This window comes from Sturnira hondurensis, unplaced genomic scaffold (genome assembly GCF_014824575.4).
Source record: "Sturnira hondurensis isolate 20B ecotype Veracruz unplaced genomic scaffold, ASM1482457v3 Scaffold0018728, whole genome shotgun sequence".
In the NCBI taxonomy this organism is placed as follows: domain Eukaryota; kingdom Metazoa; phylum Chordata; class Mammalia; order Chiroptera; family Phyllostomidae; genus Sturnira; species Sturnira hondurensis.
Genome location: NW_028091359.1, coordinates 8,118,037 through 8,143,185, shown reverse-complemented (window position 1 = coordinate 8,143,185; position 25,149 = coordinate 8,118,037). Strand labels below are relative to the sequence as shown.

The window sequence follows — 25,149 nt, the reverse complement described above, 5'->3', positions numbered from 1 at the left end:
CACAGGGGTAGAGTTACAATTCCTGAAACCAGGCAGGGTGGTCGACAATACACCCTCACCATGATAATGAGTAAGCCCAGGCCCAGAGACTCCCTGGTGTCATCCAGCAGACACTGAAGAGCAGTCCTGGGTTGGAGCCCGTTTTCTAATCAGTGGGATGCTCTCTCTCTCACTCTGTTCTACCTCTGACTATTAGAACAGACTGGGAGATGGCCTCACCGTGGTGGCGTACTCATCATTATGGGGCTACTCCTGCTGAAACTTGAGGTCCTAAAACCCACTTCTCAAAAGCTTTCTCTGCCTCCCCAGCATCAACAGGATGAACTTAAAACTTCTACATCTGAAATTCAAGGTCATGCTTAAGGCATGTCAAATCACTTGTCTTATTTTTCTCAATCTATTTCTTAATGTACAGGACATCCACTTCAGCTACATGGTTTTGGAGCATCCTTCCCAAAACTTACCAGTATCAGCATTTCTACTATAGTATCTGAAATTTGTAAAGTTCTTTTCTCTAAAAATGTTTTCAACAGTCTCTCTAATGGCTGCCTGTTGCATTTAGATGTTTTCACTTATCATCACAGTCAATTTACTACTTGATCACATGCTTTCTTTTATTTCATAATGAAAGTGTACATGGGGAATACTTTTTAAATGTTTGTCAGTCACAATACTAGCATATATTACCAGGCATAAGTATATTCTTAATGTAATGAATTTTATTAGGCCACGAGGAATAATTTCCCTAGATTTCTTTGTGAAAGTCAGTAAATTCTAATTCTATGACTGACCTAAGGCAGCCCAGTAAGGACACAGAGAGTTAAGAAGAGGAACTAACAGTGACAGGCTCTTCTAGTTCCTTGACCAAATCAACCACAACTGCCAACACACACACACACACACACACACACACACAGTGTCTCCCCACACATATGGAAGCTCACATAAACACACCCACTGATGGAAACCTGCATAAACACTGCGATCTCATACTATGAAAGGTCAGAAGTAAAATTCATATAACCACTAAAATAAAATGACAATATTATTACAAGATTTATGTAACAATACAACATCACCTTTCTTTTCAAGTTTTGTAATAGTCTCCTCCATTTCATTTTGTTTCTTTTTGTACAAAGTTTTCAATTCTTCTAATTCGCTATTCTTTCTTTCTAAAATCTGCAAATGAATTGAAAATGTTTTAGTACGCTATGTTGTCTGACATACAGAACACATAATTTTTTAAATGAGCTCAACATTTTTTGCAAGCCTATCTCAGCTAATCCCATAAAAGATATAAAAATTATATTTTAGTGCATTGAGAAAATAGTAAATATGTTAGAATAAATGACTACTGAGATATGCTATCTGCTTTGAATTTTCATGTATCAATCTTTAAGGAGACTATAAATAATAAATTAGGTGATTCTCTAACATATAATTCAGAGATAGAACTGTCAGAAAGTAGCAGGGAGAAGCCATCACACCAGGACAGTACGATTCACCCCCCTACCACACTGGAACAGAGCATCAACAGATGCGCGTACCTCTGAATCTTCCCACCAGTGTCCTATCATTTTCATGCACGATAACAAGAATTCTCAGATACACAGGAAGATGAGAGGTAATAAGCTTCCTTTATATCTAGCTCTGCTAGTGTGAATCAGAAAAATCATCTCAAAACATGTCAAAATTGCATGAATATTTTACATCATGAATTTATATAGTGTCAGAAGTTTTAAAATTAATCATTTAAAGGACCCATGGACAAAGCCAAAGTCAGGGTAGGATTGAGGGTGGGAGGTTGGGGTGGGTGGGGTCGTGGAGAGTGGGAGGAGGGGGATGGAGACAACTGTACTTGAACAACAATAAAAAAATTAATCATGGTTGTTACTTACAGGGGTGGGCAAAAGTAGGTATTCAGCTGTGAGTGAAATTCTTTTGATTTAATGTATCTATTGTAATAATCATAACTTGCCTTCTTCCAACTGAACAACCATAAACCTACTTTTGACAACCCATGCACTTCTAAAAACATATACACTCAAAAAAACCCCTACAGAGAAATAACCAAAATGTAGGAAAGTTAGCAATCAGGAAAAAACATGTGCTAACCAAGTAGGGGAAAAAAAACTGAGGCAGGAGTACAAATATCCACTTTTCTAATGGTTGGGGTACATCTCCAAATACCCGAAGTCAGTTAAGTAGAAAAAGGGCAGTCACCAATGTCTAACCAATTTCTTCTTAGTGATTTTATTGCCAGGATTTTCCTTTACCTTTCATTGTGTTAGTCCCACCTGTAAGAATGGCTGGTAAACAAGAAAAGGTAAACTAGTTGATCCTAACATGCACAAAGGAGCTTAGAAAGAAAAGATTGTAGGAAAATAGATAACACACTCTGAATTTTGCTCCTTCCCAACTCCTGACACTTGGGAAATGCTGTACAAGCAATGCGCTGAGGAATATACTTTCCACATACGGTACAAGGTCAAGGATTGCATTTGTATTTCACCTGGCATTTCAAACTAGCTACATTGCTTTCCTTTTTCACACAGCATTTATTTAAAAGGAAAAATTCTGGGAAGGAATTTTATTATTAAAAGCTTCTCTTAGAATAGATCTTTGTAACAGACACACCAAGAAGCCTATTTCAAGCTCTATTACCGTGATTTTTCCAAATACATTTGATATTCCTTTAATCATCAATAGATTCTATTTCATTTAACAGTAATTATATTACTGAATCTCTAATACATATATGATAGAGAACTGTTTTATCTAACCAATTTAAACTAAGGTAAAAATCCCATTAAGACCAGAAAGTAATATTTGTCTTTAAAATTTGAATGGGAAAGAGGCAAGGAGAGGAAAAAAGATTAAATGTTTTTTCTTTCTAATTTTTGATCAGTGGTTTCCTTCCTGTTGTTGTGAAAGATGAGCCAAATATTCACCCGACTAAATATTAATACGCATATATTTTAGCTTTGAAGAAAGCTCGGGTGTGTGATGCAGTGGCCTCCACCCCCTGCCTCCATTTCTGTCACTTAGTTTTGTGAAGCAGAATCATAAGCGTGCCTTCCTCAAATGGTAAATGATAAGTTTCTACTTGGAGATATATATCACTATTTTTTTAATCATTACTAAAATGGAGTTTCAATTCAAACTCCATGTAGGATAACCATAAATTGATGCCTTTTGTTGTGCCCAGTAAGAAGGAAAGTTAATTCCATTTAAAAACACAGACTGAAACACAGAAAGGTACAAGCACCGATGAGGTGATGAACGAAGGGGCCAGCGCTGTCGGAGCGGGTGTGCGGTATATGCCGAACGGAACAGAGTCCGCGAGTCCTTTTCAAACTAAAAGGGGAATTTTCATGGCCAGAAAATGGGAAAAAATATTAGGCCAAATAAGCTTTAGTATATACAGATGAACTAAAAGGTAAGGTAAACTGTAAGAATTTACATAAACACATGTTTAGCAAATAACGTTTAAAGTTCAACTCACGCTGCAATATTAATTTAGCAAATTACATTTATGATAGACTATCATACGTATGTAAATGAACAAATGGATGGATGCATGGATGGATGAATGGATACGTGGATGGGTAGATGTATGGATGGACTGACAGACGAACAGATGGACAGACAGGATGACAGACCAACAAGTGGAAAGACGGACAGGTGGGTGGATGGACGGATAGATGAGTGATCACAAGACCTTTAATGTTTCAAACATTTAATATTAATAACAGTTGCACGGTACACACCCTACCTTCTGAACATCAGCATCGTGTTTCTGTTGGAGTTTAAGCTTCTCTTCATGACATTTAGCTTCTATCATTTTGGTTTTCATGTCCAACTTTAAGGAAAATAATTTAAAGGTGTTAATTTTTTTCCTCTGGCAAAAATACACTATCAAATTAAAATAACTCCCTATATGAAAGAGAGTATCATTTTCCACTTTTACCCAATAGCCTAAGGTCTAGAAATCACACATATATACCAATGTGTTGGTTACATTCCTTGATTTCTTTAAGCTAATTAAAAATCTTGCAAACAAGTTTCATGTGATAGGTAAAACTGACACCACTAAATATGGATTCATCAATTTTCCTCACCCCACTCCCCAAAAAGTCATTTTAAAGTGTTATTTTGCTAAATCCATTATTTTGGCATTTATTCTTTTCTATCTGAAGAAGTCTCTAGTCAATCTTTTTACTTTTTGCTTTTCTTAGAGCTAAGTGCTCCCTGAAAAACACCTTTTACTGTGTGATAGTTTGAGAACAAAATGTTCATTTTTTGTTCTCAAAAAATGAAGCCTCACCAGCAGCACAGCTGAGCAATGTGTTTGCTGAGCCACGCCCTCTTTTACATCACAGCGATCGTCACGGCAAACTGACGACACAATGGTTCACAGAATAAAAATCACTTTGCTCACTCAGATACCTAATTGTTACAGTCGTCTTTTTTGAGAATTTTGTTAGTTACTAATCAAAGGAAATTACTGTATGTTAGTAATTAAGATTCTTCCTGATTAATATTCTTCCAGTGTATCCTATTCTCAAAAAGTTAATTTGTAATATTTCATACTGCCAGTTGTTATTCACCATGTTTATTTATAAACACAACACACACAAAAATAAACAAGGTACCTATCTCTCTTACTTTATCCCTAGGGCTTCAAGATGTATGGAATTTTCTAAACAATAATTCCAAATCTCCTAGAATTCATCACATTAAAGGAAGAAGCAATATTTACCATACACCGTGTATGCTGGTATCTTTTTTCTAATTTTTAAATTTTGTCATATACAATTTATATGAAACACAAATACGACTAGATTATGTAGAATTTTTACTTTTTCTATTTGACTTCTCTGAGCTTGTTGGTGTTTGCTCCCTTTTCACTGACATCTCTCCCTCCCTTCCCCGTTTCTCCCCCCGTCAACACCTGCATGGTACATTCCGTATCAACAACCCAGCGCACTTGCACGCCTTCTGCTGTGCTCTCAGAACCACACACCAACGTGAGCAAGAATGCATAGAGCAGCACAGCAGTGGGGACACTGCTGGTGTCCCCGGATACCTACTTCCTTCTCCTTTCTTTGGGGCCCAATGACCACCCCCAATATGGGCAGCACACATACCTGCATCACCATATGACTAGGTATGGACAAGGGGACGACAGGATAGAAATGATTCAGGCAACTGTGACTAGGCATTTTTTAAAATAAAATGGCTTTCTCTCCATGTGTCTGTCCTTCTGAAGGATAGCACTTCAACCTAAGGTGCCAGAGAGCAACCAGCACCTCAGACCTACAGACCGAAGCCATAGGCTGAGGATGGTGGAACTGCCCCCCTAGCCTGCGTCCCCAGTGACACCACCGGGCACTCCCTGCACACTCTGGATTGTTACATGACAGCTAAATAAACTCTGTTCTTCACACCGCTATGCCCTTAGCAATTCATAATTTTTTCACTATGAATGTTTCACATGCAAAAGAATTATTTCTGCATCTTGCTTTTCTCTCTAAATACTACCTTATGGAACCCTCTCAAAAAATACCTGATACGGTTTTATTCATTCTTTTTGATGGATTTGAATTATTTCTTAATGAGGAGAAACAAAATTTGTTCAATCGTTCCTCTGAATGAATATTCACTTTATTTTCAGTGCTTTTCCACTACAAATAAAGCCACAGAAATATTGTCATACATACATTCCACACACTAGGCTTTGATTTCTACAGGATGAATTCTCAGAAGACGTGCAGACAGGTCAGTGCTGGATATACCTACCAGGGGTGGATTCGCATGAAGAGCAGAAATCTCATTACTTCCCTCCTCTGCATTTCCCTGAACACTACTGAGTCACAGCTCCTTTTCAGATGCCTTTGGGCCGTATGAAAATGCGTCTGTCTGTTTGTTTTTGTGAAACGCCCTTTCACAATGTGATCAATGCGTTGTCTGTCCATCAGTAAGACCTCCTGGTAAGCCATACACATTAACACCCAGTCTGCCCCAAATATTTCCCTCTAATCTATTATTTTCCTATTGATTTTGTTTATTACATACTGCACCACACAAAATCTTTTCTTGCACTTGCTAAAATATTTCTATCATTTTTTTTATAGTTTCTGGATTTGGATACCTTTGAGGGTTAGAAATGTCTTCCAATTACTAATATTTTTGCAAGACTGTGTTGCTTTCAAATTTTTTGATTGGGCATTTGTACATTAGGTTTTTAGTACATCGAGAATTCATGTTTGCTTTTGCTTTTATAGGATGAAGACCCAGTTTTATTTTTTCCTGGTAAATGAAAGGCTATACCAGCATCATTTATTAAAGAAGTCTTTTCTTAATGTATTGATAATAAGCTGTTTTTAATTTTTTTCCTGGATTTACTTCTTTGTAATGTCTTTTTGGTTTGGGCGTCAGGGTGTCCCTCATAAAATGAGTCAAGAAGCATTCCCTTATCGCAAAGAACCTACATAATATTGGAATTACTTCTTCCTTAAATGTTCCCTTACATAAATACACAGTTGTGAAGGAAAGGAATATTTTAGTACTCTTTTCGAATAATTGTAGATATTCTGCTTACATAAACCAGCACTCACGAGTGCTAGATTTTTAAAGTTGCTTGCGTTGTGGAATTGGAAACTTTTCATACTTTGTCACAGTGAGTTCTGTTGGTTTATCTTCAACATGTAATGCATCTTTTACCTATGCATGATTTTATACCACTGTGCATTACTCATTTGTAAAATATCAATTCAATGAGTTATGTGGATTTCCAAACACTGAAAACTTCATTGTACAATATCAAAACTTCACATTGGTTAATATCACTGACAATCTCATCTGAAAAGTCATAGTATTAGAAAGCTCTTAAGCTTACAGTGACTGATACAAGTTTCAAAAGTTCTAATTTGAATTAAACCACATTATCAGTGGTTTTACATTTTGTTCATTTTAAAGAAAATGCCTGCCCAATGTCCAAGTCTGAATAACCGTAGTTTGCCCATCAGGCATCCTCTCAAGTAAACATGGTAATTAATCCACAGCCATCGCAGTTCACACCTGAATGAGCCACACACACACACACACACACACACACACACACACAGTTTTGCTCCGGCAGCCACTGCCCTTTGATAGGCAGCTTAAGCTCTTTATGCACAGAGCTCCAGTTCATCACTCAGATAGCAAATGGGTGCATATTTGAGGTACAAGACGTAATTTACAGCTTTACTGCTTACTTCACCAAGGACATGCTGAAGTAAAATTGGTCATTTCTTCCCTGTGAGCCCGTGGCAGTGGAGAATGTACTGACGATCAGGACGTTCAGTGCCACTGCCTTGATTCGGGTCACGATACAGTCTTACTCAGCAGTGTGTTTGCCATGTGAATGCAAATGTAAATACAGTAGAAAAAAATAAATGACATTCAAATATTAGTATGAAAATAACTTGACCTCACAGACTTCATGAAAGAGTCTGGGGCACCGTGGGGTGCATGGGCCATACTCTGAGAGCCACTACCCTGGAAAATTCTTGCATTTGTGTGTCAGGATACATGTATAGGATTGTTTGTAGGATTACTGTTTGCAGAAGCCAAAAGTTAGAATAAATTCCTTCCTCAAAAAATGTCAAGAAATTGTGGCAGATTCATGTAATACAGAGCAATGTCCATGAACCTACTATAATGATTTGGCATATCAAGGAGGAATATCACCAACATAATATTAGAAGCAAGACACAAAAGAAACTATAAAGTTTAGTTCTGTTTATGTGAAGTTCAAAATCTACTAAAATAAACATATTTTCATTTTTAAAGATGCAGGAATTGGTGGTAAAATCGACTTTGAGAACAAAGCGGGGACGTTCCCACCAGAGAAATCAGGATGGCAGTCATGTCTAGGGAAGCTGAGAGAGAGTTAGGGTTGGGACGGCCAGGCAGCAAGCTTCTGAGATGTGGGCGATGATCTGACCCTTGCCTGGGGGTAGTTTCATTGGTATTACTCTGGATAATTATGTCTTATATTCTGTGAGGCTGGGTATATGTGAATGCTATATTACTAAGACATGTTTTAAAATACCTTCTCTTTCAATTATTATGTCAATGACTACAGATTTCATTTCTTGGATTTATTTAAATTCTACATTTACCTAGTAGATTCGCAAAGGGAAAAATGCTTAATTGGCATTACATGTAAGAAGGAAGCAACACCCCTTTTTAGCCAATAGGTGGGAACATCCAACGTGGGTGCAGGTGAGGTTCAAAGGAAATTGTCTATTTTTTTTTTCACAGAAGAGCAATTTCTACCATCTGCTCTCTGAAAACTGTTGATTGCTCTGAAAATTGATCTCCCCTCATTGTGTTGTCTCTTCTTTCATTTTCAGTGACAACAATTTTCCAAATGTCTTCATCCACGTCAGAAATCTTTTTAAGGATACAAAAAAACAAAACAAAACAAAAAAACCCACTGTTTGATGATGCTCACTGTCACACAGTTCTGTGATGTGGATATCACAGGAAATGTGTTAGCAATTACGAAGGCAAACAAGTCCAAGTACATTTGTGAATGACAGGCAACAGTTAAAACAAAGGATCACTGTCACTGAACACATGTTTTCTCACAATGCCCAAAATAAACCGAAAATTTAAAGAACATCTTAAAATATTTTATAGGTGTACTTTTAGCACCAAAATAAAACTAATACTGTTCTTTAACTCTAAAAAAATAATATCGCAAATATTACTCATTTAACATCTCTGTATTTTCCATACAATTATAAATTTAAAATGGAAGTTGTGTTTTACAAAGTTTGATTTCTAAAGGTTAATTAAGTATTTTGAGATTCTAAATTTTCAACATAATTAAATCTTTTACTAACTGCTTCACGACACAGATAAACTCTGTAATCTGTATAAGATTGCATTCTCATTCAATACTCTCCATACCTACTATATTCTTTTTTAAATTTTTTTATTTAATTATTGTTCAAGTACAGTTTTCTGTCTTTTACTCCCATCCCAGCCCACCCCTCAATGCTTCCCACCTGCCTCCCATTTCCACCCCCCTTAGTCTTTGTCCATGTGTCCTTTATACTAGTTCCTGCAAATCCTTCCCCTTTCCCCCTGAAATTCCCTCCCCTCTCCCCTCTGATCCCTGTCCCCCTGTTCTCTATTTCAGTGTCTTTGTTTTATTTTGCTTGCTTGTTTGTTTTGTTGCTGGCGTTTCAAACTTCAAATTTTTAACTTTATTTTTTGTAACATTAAGAATTGACTAACCTAGATTATCATCACTACTCACAACAAAAAAAAACTCTGAAATGAATCTGAAATTTAAATATAAGGATTTTAAGAGAAAAAATGAGTTCATCTTTTCATAATCTTAGAATAAAAAAGGCTTTCCTAAGTATGATACAAAAACTAGAAGCCACAGAGAAAAGGTTAATGGATCAAACTATTTAAAATAAAACTTCTATGTATTGGAAAAATTGGAAATAAATGAAAAGACATATAGGGAAAAATATTTACCAGACATAAAACAAAGACTAAAATTCCTTAACATATAAATTGCTCTTAGAAATCACAGTGAAGACAAACAATTCAACAAAAATATGGAAAAATATAAGAAAAAGCTCACAAAGTGAAATTAAAAAGACTGTAAACCAATAAAAATATAATCATTTTCACTTACTATAAAAGAAATGTAAATATCAAAACAAAGTAGTATTTTCTCTCAGATAATTAAACATGTTCACAATCAGTGGTGATGATGAAACAGGAAAACAGACTGTCTCACACACTACTGATGCAAATGCAAACACATAACCTGTTTCAGAGCTTCAATGATACACACATAATTAACATACCATGATATTCACCCATTTAAACATACAACTCAATGGTTTTTAAAAATCAGAGAATTCGCGATGATCACACAATCTAAGTTTTGAACATTTTCACACACTGAAAAGGAACCCTGAGACCCAATCCCCACCACTCCCCATTCTCTTCCATGCCTGAAGTCCTTGGCAGACTAACCTTATTCTAAGGGAAATCTACCTGTGACTGAGTAATTCCATGTCCCAGAATTTGTCATGTAAGAAGAGACATACAATATACATACATAAGGATATCATTGAAGCACTTTGTTATAGCAAAGTACTCTATAGAACCTGTATCCTTCGAAAGGAAAGCATATTAATAAAATGTGTGTATCAATAAAACGAAATACAAAACAACTACTTAAAACAGTGAATCCATATTTCAGACATAGGAAAATCAAAAGAATATATATTTAAGTTAGAAAAGCAAAATCCAATAGTATATGAAGTATGATCTATGATCACATTTGTACTTTTAAAAATGAAATATTCCTAAAAAATTTAAAGAGAATACACATTCAATTTTTAGGAATGACTACCTCTGAAAAATAAAGATTAGGTGTTGATAAGGATGGTTAAATATTTAATTTAATATTCAATATTTCAATTTAAAATAAAGTTAATTCACCTGAAACAATGCTATTCATTATTTTTAAAACAGCACCCAGTGCCTGGCTGACATAGCTCAGTGGATTGAGCGCGGGCCTGCGAACCAAAGGATCAAGGTTTGATTCCCAGTCAGGGCACATGCCTGGGTTGCAGGCCAGTTCCCAGCAGGGGACACAAGAGAGGCAACCATACATGGATATTTCTCTCCCTCTCTCCTTCCCTTCCCCTCTAAAGATAAATAAATAAGAATCTTTAAAAAAAACCCAGCACCCAGCAAAAACAAAAGCATTTGTAGAGAACATGTACAAGACATATCAGGACTGTCTTACATAGACATGCAAGATCCTACTGAATCCCAAAATGGAAAAGCATTTATCCTCATGCCCACAAGTAAATGTTTAATAAAAGTCAGTTAAGCAAGTAGACATAGATCATCCTTCTAAAGAATAACTATACATATCACAAAATAATTATGCATTTAAACTTAGAGAAAAAAATCCAAGTTAGAAAAATATCTCTGGAAAAGAAACAAAAATAATAAAGCAATATAATTAGTATTTTCTATTTCAAAAATAAAAATATTTTGCCATTTTGTCTTGAAATCAAAGAAATTTTTAAGAAAATATTTGTTCTGCCCTGGCTGGTGTAGCTCAATGGATTGAACGTGGGCCTGCGAACCACATGATCACGGTTCGATTCCCAGTCAGGACACATGCCTGGGTTGCAGGCCAGTTCCCAGCAGGGAACTCATGAGAGGCAACCATACATTGATATTTCGCTCCTTCTCACCTTCCCTTCCCCTCTAAAGATAAATAAATAAAATCTTAAAAAGAATACTTGTTCTGTATAAAGATTTTAATTAATATTTTTGTATTTACAAAGGCATTCTAAACTGTTACTTTTCTCTGCCTTTAAAGGGCTCCTGATTACCTTTCTTCTTATCTTGTCTTTTTTGTACATAGTAAGTTTTTTTTAATTTTCTGTTTCTTTTAACAAGCAAGGGAACTCACAATGCTGTCTTAGACAGCTACAAGAACAATAGCTTTCCACACCAACCACCAAATCTTAAAAGTTTACATGGGGCCTTAACTGGGGTCCAGTCATAAACACAGGGTATCTTCAGTGTGTTCATTTGACAAGTTTTTGACATACACCCTCTAATTTTTATTCCAGAAGCTAAATTGTTTATGATACTAAAGTTATAAAAACTCATCCTTTCAATCTTATCATGTAAGATACAACTTGTTACCTAAAGAAACATTTAGAGATAGATATAGAGATGTAAGAATACTCTTCCCAGAGCTGTTTATACTAGTGAAAATTATAAACGATCTCACTATCTAACAATAGGAATGAGTTAGATTAAGTGGGCACCTCCATAATATGAAGTATAATACAGTCATTAAAATATATCCTTAGGAATAATGTTTAATACTCAAGATATACAAATATATATATATATATGTCAATTGAAAGCTATGTGTTTTTATGACACAATGAAGACTAAATACAGTGACACTGTACCACTGTTTTTATTTCTAAGTGTTAATTTTATACGTGATTTTATTTCCTTCTTTACATCTGTCTATAATTTTCAAAATTTCTTCAATAAAAATCCACATAAGCTATTTTAAAATCACAAATACTACTTTAAAAAAAACTAAGATAGTTTACACATTGGAGCAACTCAGCATATACTTTCAAATATTTTAAGATGAAGAAAACATTTTTTCAAACAAGTCAGAAATGACTATGTAATTGCACAAGAGTTATTTTAACCAAAATGTACACTGAGTAAGTTTATGTTTACGTGCAAACCTCTCAGTGATGCCAAAATATTTTTACAGTATGCCAAAAAGAAAAACAAAAACACAAGGGTGTGGAGAAAAGAAAACCACATACACATTTAAAAATGACTCTGATGCAATACACGATAGCTGGGTTTTTTCTTCCAACACATATTTGGGTAGCATTGGTATGTTTAGCCCTGACCCATAATATCATCATAAAGATATCATTTGATGAAAAACCAAAAAAAATTTCAAAAAGCCACCACTTCCTTTCCATTACTTTAATTATCCTATGGCAAGTAGCCTCAACAGTACGAAATAGTACAAAATAAAAGTAAAAAAAGGTTAGAAATGACTTGGAATGACTTGCAAAAAGAAATGACAATTTTTGAAAAGATTTAAATTCATAACAAGAGCTCAAAAGATGGTGCATCTGAATATAAGAAGTATTACCCTCAAAAAGTTCTTGTAAAATGTAATTTTTTTTCATTTCAATGGTTTAAAAAAACACACACGCCCTGGCTGGTGTAGCTCAGTGGATTGAGCACAGGCCTGCGAACCAGAGGATGAAGGTTCGATTTCCAGTCAGGGCACATGCCTGGGTTGCAGGCCAGTTCCCAGCAGGGGACACATGAGAGGCAACCATACACTGTTATCTGTTTCCCTCTCTCCTTCCCTTCCCCTCTAAAGAGAAATAAATTAAATTAAATACACACACACACACACCAGGACTGCACTGGGAAAAACATCTTGCAGGCTTTAAATTGGAGCTATAAAACCACAGATGGAATAGTACTGAGATAAGTCCTGTATCATTTTATTAACCAATGTCACCCTGATAAATCCAATTAAAAAAGAGAATATTACTGAGATCAGCTGCAATAATTCTACCAGATGAAAATTTATAAAATAGCCTTTCTTTCTCCATTATCAACACAAACAAATTTATATGCTCATGATATTGTTTGGAATAATTACAAAAAAAAAATCAACGCCTTTGTGGTGATTTACAAATAGGGTGGTAAGAAAACTTGATCATGTTGAAAATAACGAAACTGAAATTAAATTTTAGAAATTCTTAGAAACATCCTCATTAAAATAAGATTAAATTATTTAAAGTAAATTTATCAGAAGCATTAATCTAAGTCCGATTAACATTTTTCACATTTGCACATTTAAATAGTGCATTATAATTTACAAGTTACAAACATTTTATTCTCATCTGATTTTGAAACAACCCTGTGAAATCAGTCAGTACGCTCTCTTTTAAACAAAAACTAAGCACTTGAACCCTCCCTGACTCACATGACTAGAGAATGATAAAGGCAGGTTAAGGAGTTTTTCAGGATGGTAATCTAATAGTGTTCTCTGTCATACACGCAGATGACCAAAGTGTTTCACTGGTGTCACAAAGCAAAAAGAAAAATAGTATTGATGATTTTTAAATCTCCCAGAATAAAAATCTTAGGAAAGAAAATACTAAAGCAAATTAACCTTTGTTTAATGACAACTATATATGAAGCATATAGGTACTTACAGATTACAAAACCTTCGTATTAGTCCTGTAAAGCAGATATGTTCCAAGTTAGACCCGAAAACCTATGCTCAGAGTGATTATGTATCTCCTCGTTTTCACACAGGTAATAAGTAGGATTTTGTTTATTTATTTTTAGAGAGAAGGGGAGGGAGGCAGAAAGAGAGGGAGAAACATTGACGTGTGGGAGAAACATAGATCCGTTGCCTCTCCACATGCTCCCAGCCAGGAACTGGGCCTACAACCCGGACATGTGCCAGGACTGAGAATCGAACCAGCAACCTTCCGCTTTGTGGGACAACATCCAATCAACTGAGCCACACTGGTCAGAGCAATAAATACGATTTAAATCCATGTACTCTCGACTCCATCATAGCCTATGCTCTTAACCAATAAACAATAACACCTATTTAATAATTTTACTCTCAAATGACCAAGGACAGATAGTGTATTATGTCATATATCAGCTATAACATACCTTTAATTTAGCAAATCAATTTAAATAGTAAAACAGTGGAACTAGATGGATACAAGTAATTTGAGGCAAAGGGAAAGTGGAAGAATTCCCTGGAGTCAAAGGTGCTGCTTCTAGAGACTGCCACCCCCTAACCCCCCGATAGTCAGGAATGATAGTCTATAGACTCTTTAGAGTCTGCACCCTACACCCTGCAGAGTAAGCAGGCAGCTGGGACGCACAAAATGGAAGAGGAGCCTCAAGAACCAGGAAGACAAGTCCCGCCTACCTGATCATCACTTTATATTTGTACCAAAGGCAGCCTCTTTCTGCCTTGCATCATCATTCTAACTAGGACCTGAAAACTCGTATTATGCAAAATATAAAAACAGTATTAATAATCAGACCTATCAAAAATATCTCAATCCTACCTCTTTCTCATGCATTCGAGAGAGGAAATGATCCTCGTGGAGACTGCTGGATTTTCTCAGGCTGAACTTGGGAGTCATCTGTTAAATAAGTTAAGAGTTACTCGATACTTCCTCAGGCTTGGTTTATCCTGAACCCCAAAGTAAACTTCTAAGTTGCCTGAAGTTCACGCCAAATAATGCCAACACTGGAGAAAAAAATGATTTCTTCACTTCCAAGTGACAGAATTACTAAGACAATTATGCTTCATAATGTGGACCTGCATTATTTTCTGTATATAACTTGAATCTTTTATTTAAAAGTATCTGTCCATAGGAAACGTCCAATGGAATTCTCACCTACCAGAGAAACTGGGAGAGGCTTCTGTCTCAGGTACCGAGGATTTTCTATCTGAAAATTTAAAAATAAAACAAAGGCTTAGTAATTTTTGAGTGTTAATTATTATTTGACATTATAGAATTAAGCTGCTTAATACAGTGTTTTCTGTGTCTTAATATCTAGTTTGCTTTTTAGAGTGACTATAGTATAATACACTTGTAGTAAGTAACCCATTAACAAGTGAAATATAAAACACCTTTGCAGACACAATCGCACTCTGACGATCCCCTCACAGCCTAACTGCTCATCATCCTCTCCCTCAGTCCTCTCCTCACACTTACACTCTCAGAATCCCGAATGACCCATAGAACCCGAATATGATAGGTCTTCTTATGACTCTACCTCTATGTATTTGTCTACCCCTCCAACCCTATAAACACATATCTACTCCTCTTTCAAGTGTCAACTTAATCACTCCACTCCAAGGCAGATTTGGAGCATTAATCCTTAAATTTGCCTCCATAATAGCACCTAGAATAACAAATGCCTTTGGGACTCCTTCCACACTGCTTTTCAGGCTCATCTGTCCCCCAGTGTGTACCATACTCCAAGGACACCTAGCGACTTGTTTTACCTTGAAAGCACAACAATCTCTCATGTATGAGTCTTTTTAAAGTCTATTTTACTGATTGTGCTGTTCCAGACTTCCCACTTTGTCCGCCTCTGCCCAATACGCACCTTCCCTCCAGCAATCGCCCCCTTAGTTCATGTCCATAGGTCATGCATGTATGTTCTTTGGCTTCTCCATTTCCTACACTATTCTTACCTTCCCTCTGTCTAGTTAGTTCCTACCAATTATGTTTCTTTTTAAAAAAGATTTTATTCCCTTATTTTCAGAGAGAGGAAAAGGGAGAAAGAGGGGGAAACATCACTGTGTGGTTGCCTCTCGCATATCCCCTACTGGGGACCTGACCTGCAGCGCAGGCAGGTGCCCTGACTGGGAATCGAATTGGTGACCCTTTGCTTCACAGTCCAGTGCTCAGTCCTCTGAGCCACACCAACCAGGGCCCAATAATGCTTCTTAATCCCTGCACCACTTCCCCATTCTCCCCATTCCCCCTCCCCAGTGATAACCCTCAAAATGATCTCCATATCTATGATTCTGTTTGTGTTCTGGTTGTTTACTTAGGCTTTTTTGTTTTTACATTCAGTAAAATGATAGTTGTAAATTTGTTCATGGTTTTGATATTTTTTTTCTTAAATAAGTCATTTTAACATGTCCTGTAATAATGGCTTGATGGTGATGAACTCCTTTAACTTTGTCTGGGAAGCACTTTATCTGCCCTTTCATTCTAAATAATAGTTTTGCTGGGTAGAGCAATCTTGGATGTACGTCCTTGCTTTTTAATCACTTTGAGTACCTTTTCCCAGCCCCTTCTTGCCTCTAAGGTTTCTTTTGAGAAATCAGCTGATAGTCTTTTGGGAACCCCTGTGTAGATAACTTTCTGCTTTTCTCTTGCTGATTTTAAGATTCTCTCTTTATCTTTAACCTTTGGCATTTTAATTATGATGTGTCTTGGTGTGGTACCCTTTGGGTCCAATTTGTTTGGGACTCTGTGCTTCCTAAACTTGTATGCCTATTTCCTTCACCAAATTGGGGATGTTTTCTTTCATTATTTTTTCAAATGAGTTTTCAATTCCTTGATCTTCTTCTCCTCATTCTGGTATCCCTGTGATTTGGATGTTGGCACGTTTGGAGATGTCCCAAATGTTCCACAGTCTACCCTCATTTTCTTGAATCTTGCTTTTTTCTTTATTCTGGTTCAATGTTTATCTCTCCCTTATGTTTGAAATCTTTGGTTTAAATCCCAGCTTTCCTCCCTTCTCTGTTGATTTCCTGTGGATTATTCTTTATTTCACTTAGTGTGACCATTTCTTCCTTTATTTTTTGTTGTATTCAAGGAGTTCTCTGAGCATCTTGATAACCAGTGTTTTGAACTCTGAGCTGATAGGTTGGCTATCTCCGTTTTATTCAGTTCTTTTCCTGTGATTTTATTCTGTTGTTTCATTTGGGCCATTTTCCTTTGTCTCCTCAATATAGCAGCCTTTCTGTGTTTGTTTCTGTGTACTAGGTAGAGCTGCTTTGACTCTGTCTTAGTAGAGCGGCCTGTTACAGAAAAGGCACCTGTAAATTGTGTTGGGTGATTGCCAGGGTGGGGCAACCCACTTCACTGCCTTGTGGCAGTGTGCGGAGGGCTCCAAGAGGAAACAATGCCATTGCCTGGCTTCTGGCAGTTTGCCTGGTCCTCGCCCCATTTCCAGTCACTTCACCCCCTTCCCATGTGCAACTGGCACCCTTCTAGCTGCTGCCCTGGGGATGAATCCTGGAGAGGTGTTATCTGAGCACACTCTAAGACCATGCTAGCCCTTTAAGTGGTGAAAATCCTGCACTTTCTTCTGCTGCCTCAGCCAGAGGTAATGGGGATCTCTGTCTTCCCAGTACTGGCACCCTGGGCTATGTGGTCAGGCCTGGGGTTGGGATCCCTCACTTCCATGTTATCCCTCCAGTCTGTTCCATTGCTGCTGCTGTCACCACTTTTCAGTGCCACACCACCTCTCTGCTTGTCTCCACAACTCTGCCCATCCTATCCATCTGGATGAATGTGTCTCCTCTAAATCCTTGGTTGTAGAACATCCATACAGCTTGATTTTCTGACGGTTCTTGGAGTTATTAGCTTTGAGATCGAGTTGTAATTCTTCCCATGTTGCATGAGTGGTGAAGCATGTCAACCTATGCCTCCATCTTGACCAGAGGTCCTCCCATATATGAGTCTTTGCAACCTGTGAAATCATTCTCCCAGGTTCTTCATGTGGTTAACTCACTCAAGACTCTCAGTTCAGGAAACATCACCCCCAGGAAAATCAGTGAAGTTCCTACTACTCCTTTAATACCCTGGGGGTCCATTTCCTTTTATGATCTAACATCTACCTTCTTCAAAAGACTGCGATCTCTAAAAACAGACTATGACAGTCTTATAACCCATCTACCCCTAGCATCCAGCACAAGGCCTGGCAGATAGTGGGTGCCCAACAAATATTCCCAAGGAAGGAATGAAGATAACTCAATGGAACTAGAAAGTACCAGAAACTCAAATATACTAGGTCTGTCCAGAAAAAGTCCAGCCACTGTTCATTGAACAAGAACAATTTGTTTGACATCCACGATGCAACCTGGCAACCAAGGGGAGTGGAATGGAAAGTACTCGTGTGAACAACGATGACTTCACTGTACTAGTCAGCAGGTGCAGTAGACGCCATTGAGTGAGCATGTGTACTGTGTGGCTGATACATTCAAAATGACTGAGTGAGTAGAAGAACAAATCTGCATGAAATTTTGTGTTAAGTTTGAACATTGCTCTGCAAAAACTATTCAGATGATTCAGAAGGCGGCAGCTATGGGCAACTGGTGATTGGCAGCTTCATCACAACAACACACCCGCTTACATACATCACATCTCATGCAGAGTATTTTGGCAAAATATCAAACCACCCAGGTGACTTGGCCATCCCCTGCAGCCTAAATTGGTGCCCTGCAACTTCTGGCTTTCCCCAAAACTAAAATCACCTTTGAAAAGAAAGAGATTTCAGACTGTCAATGAGATTCAGAAAAATACAATGGGGCAGCTGATAGCAATTAGGAGAACTAAGTGAGATTCCAAGGTGCCTACTTTGAAGGGGACAGAAATGTCATTGTCCTATATAAAATATTTCTTGTATCTTGCATCTTCCTCAATAAATATCTCTATTTTTCACATTACATTCCTGGACACCTTCTGGACAGACCTGATATATGAGCATATTATCCATGAAAGATCTAGCATCGAAAATTATTGAGAAAATAAGGATGTGTTGTTCAGTAAGTGGAAGAAAATAAGATCAGATCCCTTCTTTATACCCTCTATAATAAGTTCCCGGATTAAAAACTTATAATTAAAAGCAGAACTATAAAAACTTTCCAAAGAAAATCTAGAAGAATGACTTAATGGCTTCACATATAGAAAGTCTCATAAACCAGAAACAAAAAATACATAAACAAAAAAATCAATAAATTTGATCACTTTAAAAAAACTTATCTCCAAAAAAGATATCATAAAGTGAAAGGACAAGCGCTAAACTGGGAGGGGATGTTGGCACAAAGGCTTAGTTTCTAAAATGTATAAAGAAGGTCTTTAAAAATAAAAGAAGAAAGACAACACAATAGGAAAAAATGAGAAAAACTTGAGACACATTTCACTGATGAAGAAATCTGGACGGCTAACAAGCATATAAGCTCAATCTGGTTATTAATAAGAAACATATAAAGTAATAGCACAGTACTATGATATTTTAGAGCCAGCAGATAGGCACACAGTAAAAGTCTGACAACAAAGTGTTTCTGATATGGAGCACTACTGGGTGCTGTTTGAATGAGAATACTGACTTTGGGAAATATTTATTAAGTAAAGACAATAGAATCCGCTTAAGTATCACACCACAGAGAGAGGCATATTCTTTGGTAATGACACTGTGTATATACACAGCTGTTTTAAAAAGAGAGGCAGCAAATGTCCAGCAGACAGCAAAGTGCACTCAATAAGTATTTATTATTTGAAGGTATATATATGAAAAGTAAATAACTGTTCTCTACTTTTGGGATGGAGAAACCCAGCATAGAAAGTAAGTTCTTCAAAGACACACACAGATCTGAAAATATATAAAGCCGTAATTCATGAAGGAGAATTAAATTTAAGGGGGAAAATAAAAGAAGAGAGAATCAGGGAATTCTCAAACATGCTAAAGCTCTAATTAAGCTTAAAATTTAAAACCAAAACCCAAGAAAACCATTTGTGATTTATTTTTACTCAGCTCTGAACTTATAAGCAGGGTACAAGACACTGGTTTAGCTAACTACAATGTAGTCTTTCAACTATGCAGTAATTCCTATTTCAACCTCTTCATCTTTAAAAGCCATTAAATACAGAAGTTAAAAGACTCCTCCTGCTATCATAAATTTCCTTTTTCAAATGAACCAAAAGAAAAAAATCTATTCTCATATTTAAAAGCAATGACGAACACTCCAAACAAGTACAGTGTAAATCTTCTATTGTTGTTATTCATTCCCAACACAGAGAATTGTCTCAACCATTTTTAATATGTAATAAGAATTATTCATAGCAAAGCATGTTCTTGCGTCTCTTTGGGGGGAAAGGCAATCTACTTTCTGATTTCCTAACAGCAGCCAGATGTGCTTTGAAGTTAAATGTTCCCACTTTGTCATCCCCAAGCAACATGGGCTTGAAGCAATCCGTAAACAGTCTTAACATTTACTTTTTTCATGCTCTTTTAGAAAACTTCTTGTTCTCTCAGAATATCTCAAGAAAGAATACCACAATAAAGAATGTCCAAAATGGGAGATAAAAAGGACTTATGTGAAACATTAAAGTCTAACAAAACATTATACAGAAAGCAAAGCCAAAACTAATTAAGTTCCAATAGCACGGACAAATCACATGATTGAAATTTCTTGTTTAAGAAGCAAACAGAGTCACAATAATAAAATATATAATAATTTAAACTCAACATAAATACAGACATCTGAATGCTCTCTAATGAAAACTGGCTTTTGACATTTTAGTTTGTTCAGTTCTTTAGAAGATTTGTTTGTTTGGATACACAGGGTTCTGTCCGTTGGTTTCTTCAAATTATTCAGGACTTGGTCAAACTCACCCAATACCCCCTTAAAGACTAGTGTTGATCAAATAGAGATGATGTATGGTTCCAGAAAAACAGGAAGACATTTTATCTGATATTTTAGGTGTCTTAGAGGAAAGGACACTATTAAGCAATATATTACGAGCAACATCCTAAAATAAATGTTTTTAAGTCATAGCATCTGTCAGAGAAACTGCTGAAACTCTACTGCATAAAATAAGCTCAGTCCTCAATGTTAAAGCAGTTATACAGCAAAATATCATTTTTAAGTCAATATTTTAGAACTTGAAAAACATTTTTCACAGAAATAACACTGCGAATGAAGGCTCATTCATTGGTTTACTCACATTTCAACAAACATTTAATAAGCACAAATAAAATACAACAATAAAGACACAGGATACTGGACAAAGAAAAACAAATAAGCCAAAGGAACAAAATGGAAACAGACATGTACTGTCACCTGATTTACGAGACAAACAACACTGCAGTGCAGCTGGGAACGAACAGTCTTTTCAGTACAAGGGGGTGTCATCTGGAGGTAGGTATATAGACACAGAAACAAATCAACTCCTTATCTTACAATACAGAACAATACCACCCCCAGAGAGTATGTAGACCTAAATTGAAAAAGTAAAATAATAGAGCTACTACAAGAAAATGTAGAACATCTTCAGAGCCTTAAGATAGTCAAAGATCTTAGAGCACAAAATAGCACTAAATATAAAGTGATAAAATGAGAAAATGAACTGCATTAAAATTTTAAATTTCTGTTCATCAAAGACACAAGAAAGAGAATGAAGGAAAGCAACAAAGTGGAAGAAAATATGTATAATGCTATATTTCAAAAGGACTCTAATCCAGCATAGATACAAAGTTCTTATACATTAATAAGAAAAAGGCTGACAACCCAACAGAAAAACTGGCAAACCCTTAAGTAGGCACTTCACTCTGAGAAGCTATCTAAACTGTTAATAAATATATTAAAAATATCTAATGCTATTAGTCATCAGGAAAATACATGTTAAAAACCACACAGTGCAATGTCACTAAATACTCTCAAGAATGGCTACATATGTTTAATTAGAAACAGTGAACTGACAACACCAGTACTGAAGAGAAAGTAGCGGAACAGGAACCGGCACACACGGCTGGTGAGGGTGCAAACCGGCGCGATCACTTTAGAAAACTGTTTGGCAGTATCTACCATAGCAATGAGCTTTCTGCCACATGAAAAGTCACCCCAAACCTTCGTGGCTTCAAGCTAAAACCACTGGATTTCGCTCCCAGTTCTGTGGGTCGGCAGCTTGGGCAGCCCATCCACTGGCACAGCTCATCCAGGTGGGCGTACTCATGCACCTGCTACACCAAAGGGACCGCTGCCCCTCGGTGAGCAGCACGGTTCTCGGCGGGCCGCAGTGAGCAGACCCCCCAGGCGTCCCTCATTCCTCACAGGGAGAGGAAAGGGGCATCCCCAGCTGCTCATGGCTTATAGGTGCTTCCTTGGCCTCAACAGGGCAGTTTGCCCTTTTCTGATGGGCCCTGACCTCCAGTGGGGCCCACTGACTCTGGGGTGCTACGCATCCTCCAGAGCTCCCTGAGGGATCAGGAGAAGGCCCTCTCCTGCCGACACCCCCCTGCTCCTTCTCCTCACTTCTGTCCTGAGAGCTTTCCCTGCACAAATCCCCCACCCTGGGTCCTGTTCTCTCAGGCTCTGCTCCCAGGGGTCTATAGGGTCTACTAAGAGTCCTCACTGTTTGTTTGGGGAGTCCGCGTGAGATGCCACAGTCAGCACACGGACCCAGGGTCGGAACTGACCCTGGGTGGTGATAGGATGAAAAGCCCAAAAAAGTCCTCCCCTTGGCCTCTCACTCCATCCTCAGGAAAAAAGAAAAACGATTTCTATAAAGAGAGTTAGCATGAAATATGTATAAAATATTTTAACAAAGCAAGAAAACTTTCCAAAACAAAAGGTTAAAGAGTAAGAAAAAATAATACAGGAGGAAAATGTAATTTGCTAGGCTTGGTAAGTAACTCTCTACTTAAAATATATATTCCTAGAAAAAAGTATTAACGCATTCTTAGAAAAAGAAAAAATATATTTGGGGAAAAATGTATTTTTAACATAAACTGGAAAATTCAAATTCCAGAGCATCTAATGCATCAGAATGATGGTGTTGACAGTCGCGTTATCAATGCCAAAAATGTACCCTGAGTATCAAGCACAAAAATTACCTACCTATTAACTGATGATGCAGAGGAAGAAAGAAAAAAAAAAGTCCATGGTACATTCTCATGCAAACTAAAAGCAAAGCAAAATCTAAGCTTTTGACATACTGGATACTTAAACTCATTCTACTGTGATCAAAAGATACAGTCCAGCCTGATTAATGCATATATGTTATAAATATGTAAAAATGCAAGACTTTTATATTTTACACTGTTAGCACATTCTTTGAACAATAAAAATGTGAAACAAAACCCCAGGCAGGCCTACTTTTAAGGCATCACCTCAAAATATTTTAGAGGTTTTATTTTAATTTTATTATACAAATGAAAAATTTAGTCCTCTGAACAGTTAAATAATCATGAAAAAGTCTTCTATGTGCTAAAAGTGTACATCTGAAGTTTCAAATAGCTAAGGGCAAAGACAAGTTTAAAAGGATAGCCCAGAATTTTGTCTTTTACTTTGATGTTGGTTCCTGGAAAAAAGAAAACATTGTTTCTTCTCTTCTGGAAAAAAAGAAAAATCCCTCTTTCTGAGGGATTTCCTGTGCTCTCCTCCCATCCTGGTTAACTCAGACAACTTCCCCAACATCTTCAAACATGAGAATGTAGTGGGTTTGGGGTTTTTGTTTTTTTTTTACTTAGTATGCCCCTCTTATGATCAGTTCTGTTTCTCTCTTCTCTTTCACTAATGTACTCCCCGAGTCACTAAGAGATCCACATTGCTTTCAATTCCTACCCATTTCCCTGCCTTCTAATCAAAGCCATGCGCAAGCCAGGCATCCTCATTCTGCGCCTTCCGCCCTGCCCTCCTCACTCGGAACTCAAAGACTAGAGCTGATCAGTCTCTGGGCACAACTACCACCTCCAGCCCTTGAGTCTCATGAAGCTCCAAACTCTGAACTCCCTAGTGATTCGTACCATCTCTTCAAACTCCACCAGTCTAAAACAAAACTTTTAAACCCCTAAAATGGATTACCCCATTGGACAACCAATTAACTGACAAAGAGTCAACATTCCCATTTCCTGAAACCTACCCCTCTATGTGCCCTTCAGTTCAGCCCAAAAGTCGGTCACTAAGCATTTATTCTCTTTGAAATGTGTTTCCTTCCTGCCCTTTCCACCTCCACAGAAGTCACGCTAACATAGAGGCCACTGCAAACACCTAAAAGACGGTGAGTCCCCTTTCTCCATTTCCACTGTCATCCAGTATAACCTTCAACACACTGCCAAGTCAATTTTCCTAAAGCACTGCTTTTATTAAAGTCCATAATTAGTAGGAAGGGTTTATAGTTTTAAAAAGTAATAACCCCCAATGTCAGTGTGGAAGTGAGAAAGAGGCAATCCCCATACATGGCAGCTTGGAAAATGAATTGTTGTAAACCTTCTGGGAGGACCTAAGAAAGCAACCAAATATGTATAAAACGGCCCTTCTAAGAACTCTCAGTGCAGTATTACTTATATTAGCAACAAACAGGAAGCAGCCTGAGTTTCCAAAAATAACAGAATGCTTAAATAAGTTATGGAATATCCATCCGAAAGAAAAATTAGTGCTACCATTAGAATTCATGTTTACGGAACTATTATAAACTAAAACCAAATTTAAAATAGCACTTAAAACAGTATTTAAATATGACCACAATGTTGTTTAAATTTTCATTTTATAAATACACACATAAAGTATATATATAACAAAATGTTATATCTCTCAGTGTTATGACCTTAAAACATAGTTTATTCCTCTCATTTCTGTATATGTAAAATAGAATGTAGAGGAGGGAAAAATAAACCTGGGCTCACTATTGCCTAAAATTTAAAAGCTAAACTTCTCAATTTAGCATTCAAATCTCCCATGCAACCCAGCCTGATAATGTTGCCCCCTAATTCCCTACATAAACCCCAAAGATCCAGTAACAATAGTTGGCTTTCACAGCATCTCTTTCTTCAGGCCTATTTTCTGCCTTGGATTCCTAGCTTCCCACCTCTCTAACTACCTGAGCACGTCCGTGCCCCCAGCCTGTGTATCTGAAAACAGCTGTCCGTGATGTCAGCTCATCCGTGAAGTCTGAGCGATTTTTCTAAGCCCAAATGCCCTTGTTTCTCCAAACCTCAGTATTCTTCTTTCTACCTAACTCACTT

The 25,149-nt window shown here is 37.1% G+C and overlaps 1 protein-coding gene across 2 annotated transcripts in view; it reads right to left on the bottom strand.

Moving 5' to 3' along the window:
• Positions 1-25,149, bottom strand: part of CEP112 (centrosomal protein 112) — a 340,946-nt gene that overhangs the window by 274,166 nt on the left and 41,631 nt on the right. For both annotated transcript variants that reach the window (XM_037070013.1, XM_037070012.1), the window contains exons 7-10: positions 15,058-15,105; positions 14,718-14,795; positions 3,776-3,862; positions 1,080-1,179 (exon numbers count right to left, since the gene is read on the bottom strand). In XM_037070013.1, the coding sequence (XP_036925908.1) occupies positions 1,080-1,179; positions 3,776-3,862; positions 14,718-14,795; positions 15,058-15,105 (313 nt within the window). The remainder of the gene's footprint in view (positions 1-1,079; positions 1,180-3,775; positions 3,863-14,717; positions 14,796-15,057; positions 15,106-25,149) is intronic.